Below are 24,852 nucleotides of genomic sequence, written 5' to 3'. Positions count from 1 at the left end.
CTACTTTTAAGAACCTAGAATATAAGACATATTTTCAGTTGTGTCACACTTTTTTGTTCAGTATATAATTCCACATGTGTTAATTAATAGTTTTAATGCCTTCAGTGTGAAGCTACAATATTCATAGTCATGAAAATAAAGACAACTCTTTGAATGAGAAGGTGTGTCCAAACTTTTGGTCTGTACTGTATATCTCACAAAAAGGATCTTTATGGAAGTGTGTCAAGAAGGAAGTCATTGTATAAAGAAGCTTACAGTTGTCACAAATCATGTTGAGGAAACAGACAAGAGATGTTCTTGTCTGTTTCCTCAAAAATGCAGAAAACTGCACATTACCCAGAACACCCCAGCCACACTGTGAAACAAATGATGGTGGCAGCACCATGCTGTGGGGAACCATGCTGTGGGGAATGTCTTTAGGAGGGTCAGGGATGCTCATCAGAGTTGATGGATGAAAATGGAAATGAAAATGGATACACGTACATACACACACACACACACACACACACACACACACATATATATATATATATATATATCATTATTATTACTTTCAATCAGAAAATAATAATAATAATATTAATAGTAGCAAGCTTGAAACCATACATGCATTTGATTGGCCTGTTTTGCATAGTCAGATCATTGTGTATGCTACTGTATTGCATTTATCTATAAATCTTTTGATCTGAAACCAGTTGGAAAAAGAGAAATCTGATCTAAATGCGATGACAGCCAGAGGAGTCATATCGTCAGTTGGAAACAGGTTGCGGAAGATTCCAAGGATTTTTTTTTTCCTTGCTAGCCATTTCAACACAAAACTTGTGTTTGAAAAAAACACTCCACCCACTGTCGAGAAGACATCTGACTCATGGGCACATTGATATAGTTACAAAGTCTACTACCGAAACCTAAAGATCTCTTGAAAAATGTCTCAATCATACCACATATTCTTATTTACACTTTTATTATATACAGTACAGACCAAAGGTTTGGACACACCTTCTCATTCAAAGAGTTGTTTTTATTTTCATGACTATGAATATTGTAGCTTCACACTGAAGGCATCAAAACTATGAATTAACACATGTGGAATTATATACTGAACAAAAAAGTGTGAAACAACTGAAAATATGTCTTATATTCTAGGTTCTTCAAAGTAGCCACCTTTTGCTTTGATTACTGCTCCGTACACTCTTGGCATTCTGTTGATGAGCTTTAAGAGGTAGTCAGCTGAAATGGTTTTCACTTCACAGGTGTGCCCTGTCAGGTTTAATAACTGGGATTTCAAGCTTTATAAATGGGGTCTGGACCATCAGTTGTGTTGTGCAGGAGGTGGATACAGTACACAGCTGATATTCCTACTGAATAGACTGTTAGAATTTGTATTATGGCAAGAAAGAAGCAGCTAAGTAAAGGAAAACGAGTGGCCATCATTACTTTAAGAAATGAAGGTCAGTCAGTCCGAACAATTGGGAAAACTTTGAAAGTGTCCCCAAGTGCAGTCGCAAAAACCATCAAGCGCTACAATAAACTGGCTCACATGAGGACCGCCCCAGGAAAGGAAGACCAAGAGTCACCTCTGCTGCAGACAATAAATTCATCTGAGTCACCAGCCTCAGAAATCGCAGGTAACAGCAGCTCAGATTAGAGAACAGGTCAATGTCACACAGAGTTCTAGCAGAAGACACATCTCTAGAACAACTGTTAAGAGGAGACTGTGTGAATCAGACCTTCATGGTAAAATAGCTGCTAGGAAACCACTGCTGAGGACAGGCAACAAGCAGAAGAGACTTGTTTGGGCTAAAGAACACAAGGAATGGACATTAGACCAGTGGAAATCTGTGCTTTGGTCTGATGAATCCAAGTCTGAGATCTTTGGTTCCAACCACCGTGTCTTTGTGCGGCACAGAAGAGGTGAACGGATGGACTCTACATGCCTGGTTCCCACCGTGAAGCATGGAGGAGGAGGTGTGATGGTGTGGGGGTGCTTTGCTGGTGACACTGTTGGAGATTTATTCAAAATTGAATGCATACTGAACCAGCATGGCTACCACAGCATCTTGCAGCGGCATGCTATTCCATCTGGTTTGCGTTTAGTTGGACCATCAGTTATTTTTCAAGAGGACAATGACCCCAAACACACCTTCAAGCTGTGTAAGGGCTATTTGACCAAGAAGGAGAGTGATGGGATGCTGCGCCAGATGACCTGGCCTCCACAATCACCGGAGCCGAACCCAATCGAGATGGTTTGGACCACAGAGTGAAGGCAAAAGGGCCAACAAGTGCTAAGCATCTCTGAGAACTCCTTCAAGACTGTTGGAAAACCATTTCAGGTGACTACCTCTTGAAGCTCATCAACAGAATGCCAAGAGTGTGCGGAGCAGTAATCAAAGCAAAAGGTGGCTACTTTGAAGAACCTAGAATATAAGACATATTTTCAGTTGTTTCACACTTTTTTGTTCAGTATATAATTCCACGTGTTAATTCATAGTTTTGATGCCTTCAGTGTGAAGCTACAATATTCATAGTCACAATAATAAAAAAACTCTTTGAATGAGAGGGTGTGTCCAAACTTTTGGTCTGTACTGTATCGAAATAATACATACCGTTTTGTTGTCTAACCCCTGCATCTGATGGTACATTTGGCCCAGACAATCCATCCTGTACATCGTGTGGGCTGCTAGTAATAGATTCGTCAGGTGTTGCTCCTTCATCTCCTGTGTGGCCTATTTCTTCAGGTGCTGGGCTGCTGTTGTCACCATCTTCCACCAGATCTTCCTCTTGCTTAATGGCCACTTCTGTAAAAAATTAAATTATGCGATTCTCTTGACATGTGTGATCATGCAATATTCATAAATATCATAACCTTATCTCTGCTTAAATTGGCCTTTATATCGCATGACTGTAAAACGTTCATTTGAGTTAGGGTATATAGGTCTGAACACTTCCAAATAGGAGAATAATTCTAAAAGTCTCAAAAAATGTTCGCAGCTGTTTTAATAACAAAATAATGTTATAATGTACAGTAAATGTTCAAGGTGGCATAATTTTATTAACATACAAAATCAGGATAGATTGACACAAAGAATGGAGAAGACTAAAACAAAAAAGAAAACCAAAACAGGATGGTCTGGTTTAAAGCTGTCCCTGAGGAGAAAAGGAGTGTCAGAGGCACATTTCTGGCTGCTGCTGACTACCAATGGGAGATACAATGGAAGACAAGGGCAAAATATTGTGCAATACAGTTAGTGCTTGTGCGTGCGTGTGTGTGTGTGTGTGTATGTGTGTGTGCAGGCAAAATGATTTCCAGACATTTTGGGTTATTACAGGTTGTATTAACAGTTATTTCTGAAGAAATTCATTTTTCCACAAGAGATTGAGCTGTGCCTATTTTTATTTATTAATTCTACATAAATCTTTTGTAGTTTTTGAGTCATCTTTACTCAGAAATAGTACCCACACAGAAGCACAACCTGCTACAATTCACTGATCAGAAAACATCCAGTTTGTGAGTTGTCAATTTAGCAAGTTGCGCTAAAAAAAAAAAAAAGAAAAGGCAGTTTCCAGTCACGATCCAAATCTCCACTGTCTTATGTTGTACCATTAAATTTGTTATTTTGGTCCAGCTTAGTGTTTTGTTCCAATTTGCGGTGCAGAGAAACATTCCTAACGAGACTTGATATCTCTCTAGGAATAAATCTATTTTAACCTTTTTAGTTTTGTTTTTTAATTTTAGCTTTTATGAAAAACCCTGAAGCCAAAGTGATTTTTCCCAGTGTTACATAACTTGATGATCTGTCTCATCAAGCAGACTGGACTTTGTTCCCATGATTTCAAAGTTCCCATATCCTGGTGTAACTGATTTTTTTTTTTTTTTCAGGCCAGCACTTCAAATGTTGTCAGTGTTTTAAAATAAATATAAAAGGTCAAGAAAAAAAAAAAAAAAAGTTGCACACACTCCAACCGCACCTTACTGATCCTGAAAATCCTGTTTCTGGATTTTACAAGGGAAATAATCACAGTGTTAGTCTGTGTGGCTGTTGTTTCATTAAATCCTTCCATTTGACTGCTTTCATCAACTGGCCTCTCAGGCTTTGAAGCGAAATTCACAGAAGACTTTGTGCTCAGCAAAAAGAAATCTACAAATAAAGAGATTTTACTTTTATAGACAATGGAAATCTGTTTCATTAAGAAGTAGTATTCTTGAAGCCGCTACTGTATGTTTTCCTTATCCCAGAGCTCAAGTTGAAACTAAGCCTTGTCTTTGACAGCTGTATCCTGGCAACACAGACAAGACCTAAACGTCCTTGCTATTCTGTTCTGTGTGCCTACATCCGTTTCTCCATTGTGGTGACTGGAATGTACACAGTGGACAGGAGACGAATTATTATAATTTCATGAGTCGTGACAAAAAAAGGCAACAAAATGAAGCTAAATTTCCAATCTTATTTTAGTTACAGTATGGCATTGTTGATGTTTGTTGAGTTTTTAATGATTTATCTGTAAAGAACAGGAAGGGATATCATTATTGATGGGGTGGTTGACTGACAACAGAACAACATTATGAAGACACATGAAAGAAGACATTCTATCACCCTTGCCATCTAATCTGTCATCCACCCCAAAAGCTGTAATTTTACTCTTCTACTCATCAGTAGATAGAGGGTAGAATAGATAATCGTCATAGATGCTGCTTTCAAGCTTGCAAGTTTGGCACAGAAATCTTCTTTGCCTTTTTAATTATCTATTACTCACTGCATGTAGATACTATTTTGTAACAAAGTTTCAAACATCAAAACATGTGAGGCAGCATCACAAATGACAAAAACACTGTATCTCCCTGAGAAGTCACTTTCCCAGCTTGCCTCCAGGCCTCTCAAAGTTTATGTTATATTTAATCTGTTTCCTCATTTGACTTTGTTTCCCCTTTTCTTAATTTGCTTTTTCACTGTGACATTGCTAGAGATAATCTGGGTTTTCTGGTCAGTAGACTTACAGGAACCAAGTAACACTTTGGACATAGTTCCATATTTTACGCTAATGTTCTGTATGGTACATTTTTGCACAAAAGCTCTATCCATGAACTACTCGGTCATATGGTATGTTATGTCATGTAATTTATTTGCTTGCATAAAATAAAATCTTCTATTTATTATCTAAGACAATATCAACTGTGACACATTTTAGTTATGTGGATTTTTATGCAAAGCCCTTTACTTTAACTCTTTATTTGTATTTTCTTACAATAAAATCAGGTCCATGGTGCAAATATTCATTATATATATTAAACATATGTTTGGTTTAAATATATATATATATATATATATATATATATATATATATATATATATATATATATATATATATTTATCAAGCTTTAGAATCCTTCATTGACCAATGGGGATTTCAGTTGAGCAATACAAAGTAGTAAAATATTAAGAAGTGGAAGTAAAGAATGCATAGAATTGAAAGATTTGAGTTAAATAATAATCTAAAAGGAATGCATTTAAACTTTACTCTCATACTCTTGAATAAATCTAGAACAATTGCTATAATTGCAGGAACAATTTGTTTTACAAAGTATTAACTCAGAAGGGCTGAATATAAATCCACACCAATTTTTGAAACCCATGTTACACTTTCTTTAAATCTTCCCTTTATGCACTACAATGTGTGAGTCTATTATGTACAATTCCAATAAATGTATGTACGTCTGAAACCTGAAACAATGTAGAAAAGTTCCAGGGGTATAAATACCTTTGAAACGCACTTTACAGTTCACAGTAACACACTTCAAGGTAACATGCAAGGTACCCGTTGCACCATAAATGAGAGCTATTTTCTACCATGCTATTTTTTTGTAAAAAAAAAAAAAAAGTGCAAGCCTATATTTTGATTGCCTAGTCAAAATTATTCCATATGAAAAAAACGACAACATTCATGCCAGCAATTAGAATAAGTGTTTGTTTTCAAAAGGAGAAACTTCAAACGCATTGTGCAGTGGCTCTGTCAGAATGTGGTAATGTTATTGACTGATAACTCACCATTGGGGGAATTAGGACCCTGGGGAAGTGGTAGTACATTAGGTGATGACATATCCACTAACATTCTCGAGTCCTCCTTACTGGAAGAGCACTGGCCGTTACCTGGGAAACAAAGAGACAGCAATCTTTACTAAGGATTAAAACAAGGCAAACGATAAAAATTCCATTTTATATGTTAAAGTGAAAATTCAGTGTCTTGAAAGGGGCCAGCCTTAATATCAAACACTTAAATTATGAACCTTTACAAAAGCTGAAATACAGTATTCAAAAATGATGAGATTTCTATACACTGTGAGCTACCTCAGGCCATATTTGTCATTTTTCTGAAAACACAGAAAGAAGATAAAGCATAAAAGTAAATTGTCTATCTAATAACCAGTTAGCAAAAACCTTGCACTATACAGAGAATAAAAAACCTTGTGAAATGACTCCCTCAGAGTCTAACCTTTGTGGTAAGCATGCAATACTGTTTTTATGCAGCAATGCAATCCTGATGTCCATCTAATGTAGATCAGATTGCATCCTCTCAGCAGTCTGTACCCTGGCTATGGATAGGCCAGTGTCCACTCAGAGGGAGAGCACACCAATCCCTTATCCCCTTACACTCAGGCCCCGTCAGGCTCAGTTAAACAATGCAGTGGCAAGAGGTGAACACTATCTGTGACCTAGGTGTCAGATCCCAAAGGAACACAGTTAGCCATCATTTAAAACCCACGGACAGGTTAAAAAAATAGAATACAATGAGACAAGTAAAAAAAAAAAAAAAAAAAGTCAAATACAGCAGCTTGTTGCTTCTGAAAGGGTTACTTTTAGTACTTTGTGGGAACTGGCCTATTTCTGAAATTATTAATTCTACATGAATAAAAAAAAAAAAAAATCCGTGTTAAGTTGTTACTTGTAGTGACAGCTTATCTTTGTTGACAGCCTCTTCTGTGGATTTGGTGCACTCTAGCGACAGCCTCACTGAGTGGGGCTTACTGGGAGACATTGTCCATGATACAATCCCTCAGCCTGAGCTCGGGTTGCACAGGTTGGGGTTGGAGGAAATCTCAGGTAACCAGCCCTGGCTATCCTTTAGCAATGCTGTCCTGGAGACAGGAGTGGCCCAGATTTGTCAAGATGGATTTTCCATTGGCTTTCGATAACAACTGACAGATGCTTATAGCAATGTCTTGCCAGACTAAGGTCCATAGTAAAAGCTTTGGGGTGTCAGAGTTTAGCATGGGAAAAAAAGAACCGTTCATTAAGAATTTAACCGCAAATTAATAAGAAGGAACACGTTATAAATAACGTCCCCAGATCATCATTGGCAATTAAAATGAAAACCTCCTCTAGCATGGTTAGACACATCTGCACATTTTTTTAATGTATACCTGCAGTGCTGTGAAAGTTATTACCACCCCTTTTATATTTCATCTGCTTTTGCTTTCTTGTTACACTTAAATGTTCAACCCATCAAACAAAAAAATTGACAGCAGACAACCTGAGGAGATACAAAATGTAGTTTTCAAATGATGTTTCATTTATCAAGGAAAAAAGCTATCCAAACCAACATAGCCTTATGCAAAGACGTAAACACCTAAAACACCTAAAAACTAGTTGTGCCACTCTTGTGGGCATCGACTTCACTGTAGATGAATTTTGGACCACTACCTCCTGCAGAATTGCTTTAGTTCACCCACATTGGAGGGTTTTCGAGCATTAACAGTCTGTTTAAAGTCAGGACACAGCATATCAATCAGATTTGAGTCTGAACTTTGACTAGGCCACTTCAAAACCTTTATATATTTTATTTATTTTTATGAACAATGTAGAGTTGGACTTGCTGGTGTGCCTCGGACCATTGTCCTGTTGTATAACCAAAGTGGACTTAAGTTTTAGGTCACATACTTACAGGTTTTTATAGATTTTACAGGTTTATAGGTTTTTATAGGTTTTCTACATTTGTGGAGAATGCCACAAAATATTGTTCTCTAGTGTCTCAAGCCTTCCAAATGAATTTGTGACAATTTCCAGACAAATAGATCTCATTGACTTTCTTTCTTATTTGTTCTTGAATTTTTTATATGGGGGGGGATGATTTTAGCCTCATTCATGTTGTCAGAGAGGTTCTATCCAGGTATTTTTTAATCTTTCAGGTCTTGCAGTAATCAGGTCTTGGTACAGTTTGTGACACTGAACTAAAACAGATGGTTAATCGCAGTTAATTTATGATTTAATTAGGGGAGTGATTATATTTTCATAAAGGGCTTGGTTGGTTTGGAGAGTTTTTTTTTTTTTTACCTAATTAAATAATAATTTGAAAACTGCATTGTGAATTTTCTCAGGTTATCTTTGTCTGATATTAACCTTTGTTTGATTATTTAAAACATTAAAGTGTTATAAAAACAGAAAAATCTGTAAGGGGGCAAAAACTTGTTAACAGCACTGTAAAAGCTCTCATCTTTGCCGTAGATATAAATAGGATTGAAAAAATGCAAGAAGCCACAAGCCCAAGGTTTCATGGACTAACTCGAAAACGTGCGTTGGTGTCCTGCATTTGCTGAGTCAAATCTATATGAGCCATAAGATCAGAATAACAAAGAGATAAGACTTGCTGGGGAAAAGGTTATTTGAGTAATGCACTAAATTTGGATGATTTCATGTGCAAACGGAAAGGAAACATTGTATAAACACGAAACTTGGAGGTGTCATTTTTGCTGACTTCATTATTGATATCAAATAGTAAGTCCAGTCATCCTTTCAGTAACCTAACAAAAGTAAAGACATCCACTTCTTTTCAAAAATCACGTGCCTTTACATGTATGTGTACGAAGCACAACTACAATATGGAAATAAACCCACATTAAGGCAGGTCACTTTACATCTGCTCAGAAGATGTGCGGAAATTGGCTCAAAACCACCAACAGCATGTCTTCAAGCACACCATCTGATTCTCTTCCGTAGCAACATGGTTATCCATTTAGCTTGAATCAAGAAGTTGTTTTGCTCTTTTTGAAACAACATATATCTTAGTATGACAGTAGACCCAGACACCAGCTACCCTCCACCTGAAAATGTAACCTATTATGAAAGAGGTCATGTTATGATTTTTGGGTATTTCCCTTTCTCATTGTGTCATATATAGATTGTGCACCTGTAAAACACGAGCGGATATAAAACCCAAAGTCCACACCAAAAGGGATTATTATTTTTTTGAGCAGCTGCTCCCAAACTTTTCAGCTGTCAATCCACAAAATAACATTGAAAAACAATGGTGACCCCTACCATAAGCTCAGCACACACAAATCTCTACTAAGTCATTTAAACAGAGATACAGTGACAATGAAAACAGCAGGAACATGCAGTTGATTACTTTTATCTATTGGTAAGCCCTGTGTAATATGTCTTTGCACATTTATAACATAGGTATGCTTTATTATTATTATTTTGTGATTTAGTTCAATTTCTGACGAGCATCTCAACACCTCACAGTGGATTTCCTAAGGTTACTCCCAATGGCATCTTTGGGAATACCAGTTGTGGAGATGCACTAAAACTTAACTGCATGAAAACTACTCTGGAAAATACAAGCTTGTGTTCATTTATGTAAACACGTCAACTCGCTTTGGTAACTGGCCTTCTGAGCCCAAATTGCTACAAATATGTACATCAAATGAAATATGCATCTAATTAGTTGCAAAAGCTAAAAGTAAATTAATTACTTTAAAACTCAGCGAAGAGGGTCAGTAATTCACATAGTTAATTGGAATAGCAAAAAACGTAAACGAAATCAACATGTAAGACCATGACATATCAAGGTAAGAGAACAATTCTGCATGTGATAAATTGTAACTGTGAGCGTGTGAAAGTGTAGTGCAGGAGTAGAAGTGTAAGAAAAGGGTATGAGTTTCAGGGAGAGTATGAGGAGAAAGAGGCAGGACAACGAGGGCAGAATGATTAAAACATGAGAAAAGTTGTGCTTTGGATGATACATTTTAAACAAAATGATGAAATAATAAAGGCATGTTGTACTCTCAAGTTTTGATTATCCAGCAGATTTATAAAAACACAGCTTTTAACTCCACAAGCAACAATTTCTGCAAAGAACAATCCTTTAGGGCCGCCATAGTGCTTTCGAACAATAACAATATTTAGAATTGTTTACTTTTCCTTTCTTCCTTACATCTTCTACACCATCTATAAGACCATCAGAAATTGAAACCAAAAATGGTGAGTACCATATCTAAATATTCACTGTCTGGTCGCATGCCTCATTCCGCTTCTCTGACTCACAGCTACTTAGGCAGTTACCATCACTTACATAAAGATCAAAAGGACATACAAATTTCTACTCTGGTAAGTACGATTTGATTCTTCAACTCCATGCATTACATATCACAATGTGGTAGGATGCATCTACCAGTCAATTATAAATGTAACATGTTACTGGACAATGGTTTCAAGCACTACATTGTTGGGTAGTGTACATGTTTTTTTTGTTGTGCAAATAAATATTTTTTCTAAATTTCAGTAAATCCTTAAGAATTTGAACATAGAATTAGGACATGTGTGTTCTAAAGATTTACAATCTCATCAACCCAAGAAACTGTAATTTATATATTTTTTTCCTTGTCTAGGCAGGGTAGGCAATCAGTATGGTGGGTCTGTCTGCCTTGCATTGTCTGGTAAGCAGTTTTCTTTTTCTTTTTTAAAAACTCATATTTTCTGGTTGTGGGTTCAATCCCTAGTTTATGTTGCAGTCTAAACATTGGTACTTTTCTTAATACCATCAATAACATCATCATAAACACCGATTGGGTTCTTAGCATGTGATGCAAGTACTTTTTCTTAATTACATGAATACATCATTGTATCATCATCAACATAATTAATACCTCCTAAATTCTAAATCTAAATTCACAAGCTAAATACAAACTTAGAACTTAGAATAGTCTGTTTGGTTTCAGAAATGCAACTCTTTAGCAGTTTTACCCAGTTTTACTGAGATCAGGTCATTACATTAGAGCAATGAACTCAATCAATATTATAACACCTGAATGGGATTTCTTCTATTTGCAGAGATGGAAAATATTGTAATGGGATCCATTTTGACAACTATAAACTCCAATTAAGGATGTTTGCAAGCCCCAATAACTGACATTATGGTTGGGGCTCTTATTTTTGATGTTTTAGCTACTTGTTCCACTACTGGTTCCATATGAACGTCAATAAAATAATGCAGACTGAATACAATGACAGATGTAATGCTAAAAATGAATGGATTTACTGAGTAAGTTTTATCATCACTTTTATTATAATTGTAAAACTACAAAATAGTTTATGAAATTCCAAGTCTATACTGCCCATATCTATGGTTAACAAGTAAAGAATAGTGGCACAATAAATCCAAAATAGACGATTTACCACGCTAATGTTCAGGGTAACTACAACAACTGATGGGAATTCAGCAGAAATAATATCCTCATGAACATTTTATATTAGAGCTTAGGACCTAACATTGTATTTTAATGATTAGGTTGGTTTTCTTTCCATTCACCAGAAAGGAAACTTGGCAAAATATATCATAACGTTCATGGTTATATATGGTTATGTATAATATTTTGGATCAGTTTCAATAGACAAACTGTGTGACATCTGAAAATAATTTTGTTAAAATAATATCCTAATGATGGCTTTGATTTTGCATGTACTCCCACTATCTAAATTTAAATTTATAATGATTAAAAAGCTGTTCATATATTTATGTTTTGAGGCTCTATTTTGCTCCTTTTTTGTTTCCATGTTTAATATGAACGAGAGATATACAGTTAAATACTTGATTTGCATTGCAGACATCAACCAAGAAAGATTACATGCATAGCTAGTTGGATTTAATGTGAAACTGTATTTAACTCTGCATAACTAAGGGTATAGGTGTGTATGAAAACAGAGATGATGTAAAATAAAAGTACCACATTTGACATATCTAATTTTATAAATATAATCAGTGTAATGAGAATCTAAACTACTGGGCTCCTAAATAAAAGTATGCTATGATCCAAAATCATGCTAACTGTTCCATGTTTCAGAAACAACCCACAGATGGGTGAGGAGAAGAAGAGGCTCCTTTTCTCCTTCCACCTCCACTGGCCCGCCTGCCAAGTGTTCCTACAAACACAAACCTCCAAAGGAGACCCAAAAGTCTCCATTGATGTCATCAGCAAGATGCTACCTGTTTTTGAAAAATGCACACCAAAGCAAAATATAAGGGGGGTTAGGGTGGGGGGGGAGATATTCAGAGACCTACCCAAAGGAAACCAACAAAGGGCAATGGAGTACCACAAAGCGCATATCCAGCATCTGCTGCATTCAACAGGATGTGCTAATGCATCATTTTCTCTACCTTTAGGGCTGAACAGGAAAAAGCCTGCACTTAGGGGAAAATCCCTTAAAATGTTTGTCGTGTTGTGATTGCAAATATTTTTTGTTCTTATTTTCTAAATCAGCATTGTATTAGAACAATCCACATCAGCGACGAGACACATTTGGACGGAATCATATATAATCTTTGCATATTTAACAAAAAATTTGCAAATGATTTATGGACTTACTAGTAGAATAGTCTTCAGAAGTTTCCATTTCCATTTCTTCAGAGGTTCTGTAAGATATAAAAGAAATATTTGTGAAATATTTGCTATTAACAGCTTATTTTTGCCCAAATGCATTTGTCCTATTATCAAATGTGTTTTTCAGGAATAAAAAAACATTTAATTTTTTGAAATACACATATTACATACATTACTTGCACATGCAGTTTGATTTTTAATTACATTTTTAATTCATTTATAGCACCAATTCACAGCAAATACAATCTCAAGACACTGAAACAAACAGGCCCATTCTTTTTCTGAAATATATGATCATATCAATCTGACACAATCCAACTAGATGCATTCTAGTTCAGTCCTAGTTATAATGCAATGCAGCAATGCAGTAGATGCATTAATTACTCTCATCCTCTGTGTGAGTGAACAGCAGCAGGTTTGTTGATTTCCTGTGGTAGAGACGCAATCACGTATATTATTAACATTATGTGAAGTATTATCTGAACTATATAAAACTTGCAAGCACACATGGTTTGTTTCCTTTTCCTTATTCAAATATTTATCTTTATCTAAATGATAGTTAAATTAGTGGTTTGACTGTAAATTTCCATGAATGCACATACGAAGGGTCACTCTTAATCCACATCTGGGATCAATTTACAGATGACGATACATTTGACTCAATATGGGTAACTGATTACAAAACAGGCAGTAATAAATTCACAAAATAAATCGTGCTATTTTTTTGGGCATACAATTTCTAAATAACAATGGGTGAAAGAAAGTCATAAAATCTGTTGACTTAAATTATGACATGTACTTAACTGGTATATTGTAGAACTAATTATTTTTTAAAATCTGTAAACATGTCATTGTATATATGAGACTGTGATTGTTTTTTAGAAATAAATTGTGAAATAAAAAAACGATGCAAGAGATGGACCATTAATCTCTCAGCTCTTATAGTAGGGAAAACATAAGTAAATGCATTGATCAGTATTTCCTCATACAAGCATCATGAAGAGTTTATTTTCTTTATTATATTTTTTTTGCCTCCATAGGTAATTTGTATTGCATCAGAGCATTACTACTGGCTTCCTTGAAAAGCATAAAAACGTAACCCTTCATTAATTAGAAGAAAACTACATGAAAATATCTAAGTCAGCACTGAATTATTCACATCTTACACATTTTCTCGATTTTCTATTGACAGTCTCGGTTTTGACACAGATAATCACAGACATTTGTCATTTTCCTCATCGTTTGAACAAGTTTCACATAAAGAGCGAAGTTGTATAGTGAAAGCACCAATTTGGCAAACAAATAGTTTCAGATTTGTTGTATCGTTGTACATGAAATGCTTATTTGACAAGAAAACTGAATGTTCAAAGCTGAATAAAGCAATAAATAATAATGACGAGTTGGTTCCACAGGGTTACATTCACGTAAGAGGCTCCACTGTGCACAAGTTGTTAGTTGTCAGTAATTCAGTAAAGGATGGAGGGAGGGGTAGTGGTAAGTTGTCTCCACCTCCCTCAAAAGGAATTAAAATAAGAATAAATCGTAAAAAACAACTTTACCTAATTAATCCAGTGAGGTTTCAGGACAATATAGAAACTTGTATTCTCCAGAACAACATAAAACAATCCGATGAAGAAAAAAATAGCTCTAATGCTCAAGTTCAAAAAGGCAGCGAAAAGTTAAGGAGGTGCGCATCTGCAGTCTCCTACAGGTGACTGTCGCTGTGTGAGAGCCTCTAAAGTGCGTGCCCCCTCCTCCCTGTCGAGTTTTCCACTCTAAAAGCGACACCAACGCCGTCCTATCGACATGTACATTTAACTCAGCTCCAACTTCGAAAGATCGTTAAAAAAAAGTGACGCGACTTATGACCGAGCAGTTACATGGCGCTCGGTTGCAGCAGGAACAAAGAGAAGGGAAGACTCAACAAGTTGGTTAAGGGAGCGAAAGAGAGAGGGATGGATCAAACTGGATCCACCGGTTCCTAAGGAATTAGCCATAGCGACAGGGAGCAGCCAAGCTATTTTCAACAACCGAGGCACTGGAAATCCGTGGGCAGGCAATGCTGAAAAGCTGCTGTGGAGATGTGACTCAAGGTCAAACCGGTAGAGTCGCACACATTTTAATTGCTCCTGAAGAGAGTGAAGATATAATGTTATGTAGCTTAACGACAATATAACTCATGAACACCACTTCTGAAAACATCAAAGCAACTAATTTCCCCATTACACTAAAATAAAAAAATAACTATTTTTGATTGTACAATATAGGCCTATACCACTTTTGGCACAATTATGCTTATTGTAAGCCAATCACAATCAATGATCTTATTAACAGGCAGAAATGAAGCATAACCATATTTTAACGACGGTAAAGCATAAATATTAAAGACAGAGTTTATTTACCTGCAGACAAGCTCATCAGCTACCAGACAGCGTATAAAGCCACTTTTGTTCCCCTAGAGGTAGCGCGTTTCCCCAATTAAATGTTTTTTTTGTTTTTTGTTTTTTTTCTGCCTGTGATTCCTGCATGACTTAGGAGCTGACTGACAGCTGCAGTTCAACAGGTTATCCGATCACCGCTGTCTTACAGCGGAGCCAGTCTGGTTTTCCATTCATCACACAGACGCTCCTTGTCTGCCTTTTTGCTGCAGACATGCGCCGCCAGCACCTATCAAGCGTCTGCGGCCAATAATATAGTGGCAAGATAGACACTGAATGGACAGTCGAGCAGCTACTCCGTTTAAAGCAGGAAACCGATACACGCTCTTAATTGTCTCTGGTTTTGTTTTTTTATTTATTTACCTTAAACAGGAAGGAGTTTTTTTATTATATTCCCGTGGACTTGCACTCTCACCCACAATGACTGTCTAGAATAGAATTTATTCTTGTCCGATATTCACCATGCAGCCCGGACAGAGAGGTAGTTGGTTCCGCAGCAGAAGCAGCAACAGAAGCAGCAACAGCAACAGTTGTTAAATCCACCACTTCCTCCTTCATCTCCTCGCTCGGTGGCCGCACGCGTTGCTATTCTGGGATGTTGGTCTGACACATAGAAACGGATCACACAGTATGGACTGCCTCTCCGCTCCACTCGCCAATCGATCAAGTTACAAGCGGCCTCAACTCTGAGTCCTTTATTTTATTATATATATATATATATATATATATATATGTTTTTGTTTTTAATAAAATAACCGTTTTTATTTCACATTCCCACCCCCTGCAGATAATTTGATGTTACATGCAATCTGATCTTAGGTTTACCAATAGATTTTTGTATTAAACCGTCTAAACTTTAAAACTATTAATAACTTATGTGATAAATAATGATATATTTGTCATTTTTTTATTTCTTAATTATAGAATTAATCCGTATGTACTAGGTTTTCTTTGGTAACTCCAATATCTGATCTCTGTTTTGTCCCTTTTTCATTTTTTTTTTTTTGGCTTTTTGTCACATCTAAGTCTTTTCAGATCATTATATAATATTATCAATACAGACAACTTGAGTAAATGCAGAATAATCCAAACCAACTATGCTCAATGTTGAAAAATAAACCCCCCAAACCTCAATTTTACAAACCACATTAAGGTCCGACTACTGCCAGATTTGTAACTTAAATAATGCCTGTCTAAGAACATGTAGTTGGTCAAAAGACAACACATCTATTAGTTTGGAAAGGGTTACAACCCATTTCTAAGGTTTTGGGAATACCACCGGACCACAGTAAGAGTCGTTTTCCAAAAATAAAGAAAACATAGAACAGTGGTGAACTTAAAGGGCTGGCCTACCAGAATTGCTTCAAGAACACACCAATGGCAAATCCAGAAGGTCACAAAAGAATCCATAACAACATCTAAAGCCCTACAGGCCTTAATAATTCAACTAGAAAGAGAGACTGTGCAAAAATAGCATTAATGGGAAATTTCCAATTAGAAAACTACAGCTGACCAAAAGGGACACAAAGGCCTATCTCACATTTTCCCCAAAACAATCTTGATGCTCCCCAAGACCTGTGAGAAAATATTGTGTAAATTGATTTGGCAAAAAGGTATGTTTTTGGGGGAAAATGTGCTTCCATTTACGTCTGGCATAAAGCTAATGCAGCATTTTAGAAGAACAACATCATACCAACAATCAAATAGAGTGATGGTAGTGTGATGGTCTGGGGCTGCATTGCTGCTTTAGGAACCTGAATATCTCACGGTAATTGATACAACCATGGATTCTGCTTTCTAGCAGAAAATCCTGAGGAAGAATATCTAGCCATTGTTTCATGACCCAAAGCACAAACAAACCCCTGATGGGACTCTTTCTTGCAAAATGTGGCAAAAGATAATTTACATTTAGGGGGAATTACTTGTTCACATAGGGCCTGGTTGGAAATTATATCAAAATTTTAAAACTGCAATATTTTTTAATTACTCTGGGTTCCTTTGTCTGATAAGGAACTAATTAGATGATCTTAAACAATTGGTTTTGATAAAAAAGGACAAATCTGAACAACTCAGTGAAGGTGCAAACACTTTCCGCAGTACTGTATGATAATTTATGAATGTATGGCTAACACATTTCTTATAGTTGACATAGAATAGAAACATGCTTTGAATAGGAATTCATAACAATATATTAAAATCCTCCTGAAGAACATGTCATTTTTCTTAGCTCAGTATTTTAGGGATTGAATTAAATGCTGACCACAGCCCCGTATGTGATGTTACAACAGTTAGTTCATGTGACTTCCGTGAAACATCTCCAAACCAATGCTTTGCCACTCTTAAGGCTCCCACATAGACGGGCATACTTTGAGCAGTGCAGACTCCGTACGTATTCCACGTTTGAGATTTCATAGTCGAGAGTACCAATTTTCTACATTTCTGGTAACAACGTCTTACATTTACCACACTTTCTGCCATAGAATCATCGGATGAGGAGAAAGTAGGAATTTGCCTTGGTGGTATATAAGGCCATTGAGCCACACTAGGGACAAAGAAGAGGAAAACACCTGTCAGTGCGGTGGAGAGAGTGATAGAGACATTGTGCATCCTCGCGACTTTTTACTCAGAGCAGTGCGTCACATATAAAGTTTGATGTTGAGACTTCTTTCCGGCGAGCAGTTTATTGTATGATCAAAAGTTTCAGATAGACTTTCTCACTTAATGGGTCTCTTTATTTTCATGACTATTTACATTGTAGATTCTCATCAAAAGCAACAAAACTATGAATGAACACACATGGAATTATATAGTAAAGAAAAACTGTCAAATAACTTTAAAAAGTTTTAGATTTTAGATTCTTCAAAATAGCCACTTTTTGCGTTCATTACTGCTTTGTTCTCTTGGCATTCTCTCCATGAGCTTCATGATGTGGTCACCTGAAATGGTTGGCCAAAGAGCCTTGAAAGAACTTCCCAGAGGGTTCATTGAGAGATGGCCAAAGGTTAATATTTCAGTCATCACAGCAAACAGCAGCTACTTTCAGAAATCTAAAATATAATACCTATTTAAAGTTGTTTTACAATTTTTTGTTTGCTACATAATTCCATATTTGTTCATTCACAGTTTTAATGCATTCAGTGCAAATGTACGTTTAATGTAAATAGTCATAAAGAAAACCATTCTATCTATCTATCTATCTATCTATCTATCTATCTATCTATCTATCTATCTATCTATCTATCTATCTATCTATCTATCTATCTATCTATCTATCTATCTATCTATCTATCTATCTATCTATCTATCTATCTATCTATCTATCTATCTATCTATCTATCTATCTATCTATCTATCTATCTATCTATCTATCTATCTATCTATCTATCTATCTATCTATCTATCTATCTATCTATCTATCTATCTATCTATCTATCTATCTATCTATCTATCTATCTATCTATCTATCTATCTATCTATCTATCTATCTATCTATCTATCTATCTATCTATCTATCTATCTATCTATCTCTCTATCTCTCTCTCTCTCTCTCTCTCTCTCTTTCTCTCTCTCTATATATATATATATATATATATATATTTGCCATTTTACTATTCTGAAAACAATAAGCAAGTACCATCTGTACAGCAAAAAACTTTTATTTAAAAACTTTAATCAACTGGTGCACCATCAATGAACCACCTCGATCATTGATATGGCGCAAGCCTATACGGTCAGACACCTTCTCCGATCCACATCCTGGGGCTGATCTTCAGTTTCTGGTTAATTAGAAAAGTTATGGCCCAGAGGAGTGTTCTGGCTTACTGCCAGGAAGGTCTTTAATAAAGATCTCATTAAAGACTTCCATCAAAGCCATCATGATCAAGCTGGAGACCTGCCAGGAGCCAGACCTTGAAGAGGGGGGTACGGTACTGCTTCCCCATTTCCATGACTATTCCTGTTCACTGAGAGTCAAGCTCATTTAGCCCACCTGTGCCTGCTAATCCCACTCGTGCCACTCATCTGTTTCACTAGTTACAGTTGTAACTAGACATGATGACATCCATCAAAATGTTCCTTTGTTTGAATTTGGGTATTGTTGTTGTTGTTGTAATCATCAAAGCTGTTAAGGTCTCTTATGAAATTAGACCTTTGGAGACTAAAACCAATATCACCCTAGCTCATACTCATTAGTTGTATTGGGAAACTGCTAAAACACCAAGTTTATTCACCTTTACTCTGCAACCTATCAGGCCTATCCAGGCCATGAATCAGTGTCATTGTGGTGTCCCTGAAACTCATAGAAGCTGTCCTTTGGCATCAGTTGCAACTTGTTGTGACAACATTAGATTATGACAGTGAATATATAATTCTTGAATATCTACTTATGAAAAAAATATAGGTTCCTTATGAGGTGGCTTGAGACAATCTTAAGGGAAGTAACAAATCACTCATGACATTCCACTGTCACCACTTGCTTGCTCAGGATTATTGAGGGGTTTTACATGAATTGCCCTCTGGGCTAGTGCCTCCTTCTGTACCCCAACCTCACTTTCCCCATGGAGATAGTAATTTAAAAAACTGAAACTTTCTGTTATGTAACTTATTATAAACATTAAGAACTACGAAAAAAAGTTGATTGTTCTATTCTAGCGTTTTAGTTTACCAGAATTGTATAGATGACCCAACTATGCCTGTAAGTATTTGGGATTTGTAGTCAAAGAATGCTTTTACATACCTTTGATCTTTAATGTTTTGTCACAGCATTATTGCAAAATATTGTGATAATATTTAAAATCCACATTGTCCTTTACAAGTTGGGAATCCTCTGTAAAAATTAAACTATGTTTGGTTCTTAGTGTTTCAGATATTAAATAATTACATTTTCATTATTTTTAGAAATTGTCCATAATAGTATATACTTGGTCATCACTGTCAGAATAATAAACTGTCAGGAGAATAGGATATATACTTGTTTGCATTATCATCATATCTTTATTTGCCATTTTTGTATGAATGTAAATGTGCTACAAAATGACAGTAATCTGAAATTACACTTATTCACTGTTACATAAATAATATTGTTGTAACAATTTCAACATATTTTTTTCTGGTAGATTTTAATAATTTTTTTTTTCAACATAAAAATGAAACAAGTTGATTACCTGAAAGACTCTTTTATTTATATTATACTATATATATATATATATATATATATATATATATATATATATATATATACAAAAATCAGTTTGAATAAATATATTCAGACTGATTTTTGAAATTCACTTAATACTTAAGAACTTAAACTTACATTTTAAACTTGCCATTGAGTTGTACTTAAGTTACAAAACAAAGATTTAAAACTTGACCTGCTGTACTTGCTGTGCTGTTCTAAAGACTTTACTTAAACATGTAGTCTGTTACTTGAGTCACCATAACAAAATGTGTCTAATGCAGTGAGAAGGGAATCAAAGGCCAAGTGTATAGGCTACAGACTCAAACTCTGACCCTGTATGGCAAGGCAAGTTTATTTCAGCAACAAGACAAATCAAATTGATTCTCTTGATGAAAACAAGAAAAGAAAACAGAAAAAGTATATACAATTGGCATAATAAAGGAAAGTAACGGAAAGTTTACTTTTGCTTTTGTTAAGCTAACTGCATCAATACAAAGATGTTTCCTGCTTATGAAAATAAAAGTAGCTCCAATACTGTCTCACTCGTTATTTGGTGATTTTAGCATACTTTGGAATATGTTTACTCTTTAGACTTGGGAACAAAAGTTTTAAATGCAGATTTTGAACAAGGTTTTCCAACGATCTTTAGAATTATCTTGCTCAGAGTTAGAGAGAAAAAAAAATCAAACAAAAAACTTAAAATCCTATATAGTGCTGCAAATACTGAAGCAGGAAACAATAGTAAACACAGGAATGTATTTAATAAAAAAAATGGTTTGATTCATTCGGAAAACTGTAATTGAAGGGTCTTAATGTCTTTCTACCATTTTATTCCTGAATATAAAAGCATTAAAATTTCTAATGAGGTAAATATTATGCTTTAACAATTTTCTAAATAATTTAAGCAGGTTATTTGAAAACTAAAAGTTTAAAGATTAAAGATAATTGTTGTACGTTCATATTTTAAATTGGGCCAGGATTTGTATTTCCAACCTACAGCAATGCAGTTATAGGCAGACTAGAAGTCATGCATCCTGAGAGTGAATGTGTATATCAGTCTTCTAAAGCTTGATATTTGAATTGGACTTGGTAAAAAGGTCTTGTGAAGATTTCTGGCACTCACTCGACTGAGTTAATAAAATTTAGAATAATTACTACTAAAAGCATATTTTTGCTTATCTGGTTTAGGAGTATGTTTGTGATTAAAGCTGAAATTGTTGATAATAAATGTTAGTTAGCAATGACAGTTAAAATGGCTCTGTTTTCTAGCTAGGTTTGACTTTGCAACCAGCTTAAACTAGTTTAACAGCAGCACTAATGCCAAAGTTAAACACTTGCTCCAGCACAGAAACATTTTTAACCACACGTCGTATGTCAGTTCTTAACCTTTATTAGTTGATATATTCTTTGATATTATAACACATTTAAATATTTAAATTAATCTTCAGGTACACAAACGTTTTGTGAATTATTGACTGTGAAGACAATAACGACCCTAAAGAACTGATCGTTTCTCTGTCTTTATTTAGTTTTCAATGAGTAAAGATTATTGTTTAAAAATAGGAATATTTAACTGCTATGTTCCACTCTGTAACATTAAGACAATGGATTAAGTTTAATGTATTTGCACAAAACTATAAATTAACATACCTTACGTTCACAATTTATCCAGCCATTGGTGCTTACATTGTACATCAGTGGCCATAAGACAGACATCTCTCATTACAATGTCTCCAATTGAGACTGATCAGTACAGCACCGTACAGTACTACATAAAAAGAATATCATATAAATATCTGAAGAAATTATGGACTCTCTATTTGTAGAATTTTGTTTCATCCACAATGCCACAGTCCTAAAACAAGAACAAAGAGCTGTAGAACTATACTGATAGTGTGGTCCAAAGCAGTAAAACACCATGTCAGGTCTCAGTTTACTGTGTTACTGTTTATACATGAAGAAGTGGTAGTATTTTATTTTAAAGATTAGTAATAAAAGTTTTTAGGTTTTGCCAGATTTCCTCTTCTAAAGCATGATGTTTTGCCCATTGGTCTTTGCAAAATAACTCACAACTAGTACAATTAGATAGAGAGCATCTGGGAACAAAAATTTACATATTCTAAGTTGGATGTATGTCTGGACTTCGATAAGCCATTCTAACACATGAACATTTTTTAATCATAAAAACATTCAGCCATAGTAACACTGAACATCTCCCTGAACACACCAGCTCTATTTTTTACAATATGGATATTGTATTCAGGGTATTGTGCAGTGTTGGTTTTCAGGCGCACATAGCATTTTGCATTTATGCCAAAAAGTAAAATGTAAGTCTCATCTGACCAGAGCACTTTCAACTGTTTGGTTTGACTACTTGATGGCTTTTGGTAAACCTTAAGCACTACTTCTTATGGCTTTCTTTCTGCAATGGTTTTCTTATTGTCAATCTCCCATAAATGCCAGCTTTGTGGCGTATACAAATAGTTGTCCTATCAACAGATTTCCTGATGTGAGCTGTGCATTTCTGTGGCTCCTCCATAGTTAACATCAACTAACAGAGACTGGCTGCTTCTTTGATTGGTGCTCTCTTTATCTGACCTATTAGTTTATGAAGATGGCAGTGGTAGGTTTTGATGCTGTGTATAACTCTTTTCTGTTTGGAGGGATGAATTGAACAGTTTTCAGTGTGATATTTAAAGTTATTGTTTTACTACCTAACTCTGCTTTAAATGTCTTAAAGACTTTATCCCTGACATGTCTTGTGTTGTCTTTACAATATTTTTGCCCAGCTGTGTTTATAATGAGTCTAAATAACATACAGGTAGACTCTTTTTGCAACTTTGGAAAGGTTGCACTGAAAATTGCTTAGATGCATCAAAGTAAAGGGACTACATAAAGGGAGTACATAAACACGACGCACTTTTAAGAGGTTTATTTTGTTTATGTTTATCCTTTTCCTTTCAGTTCAATAATTGTGTTTATTTAACCCATAAAATCCCACGGAAAACAAATAAAGTAAGTAAAGCCTTGTAATTAATTAGCATATTATTAAAGATTAATAATGTGACAAAGCGTGAAGACATTCAAGGGGGATGAATATTTTTGCTAGGCTCTGTAGAGACTTTACTAGTTCTCGAGGAGTGACAGTGTGAGAATAACTGAATGTTAATTGAAAAAAGGTTAAGTTGATTAAGTCACAAAATGTATGTTATCAAAAAGAAAGGTATTTTCTTAACCATTTGTGTGGGATTCAAATTGGGCCTTTCAGAAATGCAGCCCACAAATAATAATAAAAACATCAAACCACAACTGGCCATTTAATTAATACACATCTTCTCGTGCTAATTAATACTCTGCACTGAACATGTTTTAATTGGTGTTCTAGGAATAACTATTATATTATATGTAAGAATTAGAGAAGTACTAGGAAGCCACATTAAGCATTTTCCAATAAAAACTGTAAAAGTAATACAGTTAATACTTTTTATGCTTAGAAAAATAACCATTTCATAGACATAGACTTTATATCATCATCTTTAACAGAACATAATAAATTTGCATGAGCAGTAAGACATTACCATTTTGAAGAATAGTGAGCAATAATTTACCAAATGGGAGAAAATAAAAGACAGTTTAATTCTCAGCTTAATATATGTAAGACAGGAATTAAAAAGTGTATGAGAGCACAAAATCTTTGAAATTTCAATTTTTTGAAATTTCAATTTTTCAGTTTCAAAATTTCCAGACTTTCAAACTTAGAAGCCCTAGTTAGGACGTTCAGATTTTGAGAATCACTGAAATATTTTAGATAATGTAGTTTACAGCTTCCTCCTCTAACACAGATGTTTCTGAAGAGTGAGGTAACCTAAAGGTCATACACTTTGGAACATTTAATAAAATAATTTCCATTACAATAACTAGTGAAGCAGTTCCAGGAGGTTCACACTGTCCCTCTAAAGGTCACACATTTTGTATTTTTAGTTTACTCAGTATATCAAGGAAAATTAACATTTTCATATTTTGAATATTCAGACACTGAAGAGTGTTTGATGAAATAAAATAAAAATTGCAGTAATTAATTAACTGTGCTAAACTTGCTGACCATGCCAATAACTAAAATGGTAACCATTTATATTGTCAACTCTGAATTAAACCTAAAAAGATTCACAAATGAGAGAAACACAGAGATGGCAATTAGAGAAGTCGGAAGGAGCTTGAAGCCTCATGGTGGAGATGGGGTGGAGGAGGGTTGAAGCTCAGCTGAAGAGCAGGAGATTCTGCATATGAAGGTCTTTTAAAGCAAAACCTTCAGCGATGATTGTTGAAGAGGAATGCGGACCAGAAGCTGATTGGTTGGAGCGGAGAACGTTGTGGAGTAGTTAGATGGAGCCGGAAGTAGAGGTGAGTCTTCTATATCTATATTATTGTTGTTGTTTTGAAAAAGAAAACAATAAGATTATTTCGTTATTTACAGTTTAAAACTGGCATCAGCAGGCAGAGCTTGGTGATCAGCAATTGTCAACAAATCTCTGACCGGTGCATCACACTAATTTCATTTTTTTTTGTATGTTCATAATCTGCACCTT

At 35.3% G+C, this 24,852-nt stretch overlaps 1 protein-coding gene and 1 long non-coding RNA gene across 3 annotated transcripts in view; one reads left to right on the top strand and one right to left on the bottom strand.

The window, feature by feature from the left end:
• ikzf2 (IKAROS family zinc finger 2) overlaps positions 1 to 15,566 on the bottom strand; it is a 29,686-nt gene extending 14,120 nt beyond the window's left edge. Inside the window, exons 1-4 of one of the 2 annotated variants that reach the window (XM_047369887.1) lie at positions 15,055 to 15,566; positions 12,638 to 12,684; positions 6,045 to 6,146; positions 2,607 to 2,798 (exon numbers count right to left, since the gene is read on the bottom strand). In XM_047369887.1, coding sequence (XP_047225843.1) covers positions 2,607 to 2,798; positions 6,045 to 6,146; positions 12,638 to 12,671 — 328 coding nt within the window. In that variant the 5' untranslated portion in view covers positions 12,672 to 12,684; positions 15,055 to 15,566. Of the gene's footprint in view, positions 1 to 2,606; positions 2,799 to 6,044; positions 6,147 to 12,637; positions 12,685 to 14,211; positions 14,513 to 15,054 lie in introns of those variants that run through there. The other variant, XM_047369886.1, reaches the window with a different exon arrangement.
• Positions 10,301 to 12,202, top strand: LOC124870980. The gene is made up of 3 exons (XR_007038916.1): positions 10,301 to 10,382; positions 10,664 to 10,711; positions 12,116 to 12,202. It is a non-coding gene; the product is annotated as an uncharacterized LOC124870980 (long non-coding RNA).
• Positions 15,567 to 24,852: the final 9,286 nt, after the last annotated feature.

The sequence above is a fragment of the Girardinichthys multiradiatus genome, chromosome 7, assembly GCF_021462225.1.
Source record: "Girardinichthys multiradiatus isolate DD_20200921_A chromosome 7, DD_fGirMul_XY1, whole genome shotgun sequence".
Lineage (NCBI taxonomy): Eukaryota > Metazoa > Chordata > Actinopteri > Cyprinodontiformes > Goodeidae > Girardinichthys > Girardinichthys multiradiatus.
This window is presented reverse-complemented; position numbering and strand designations above follow the sequence as displayed.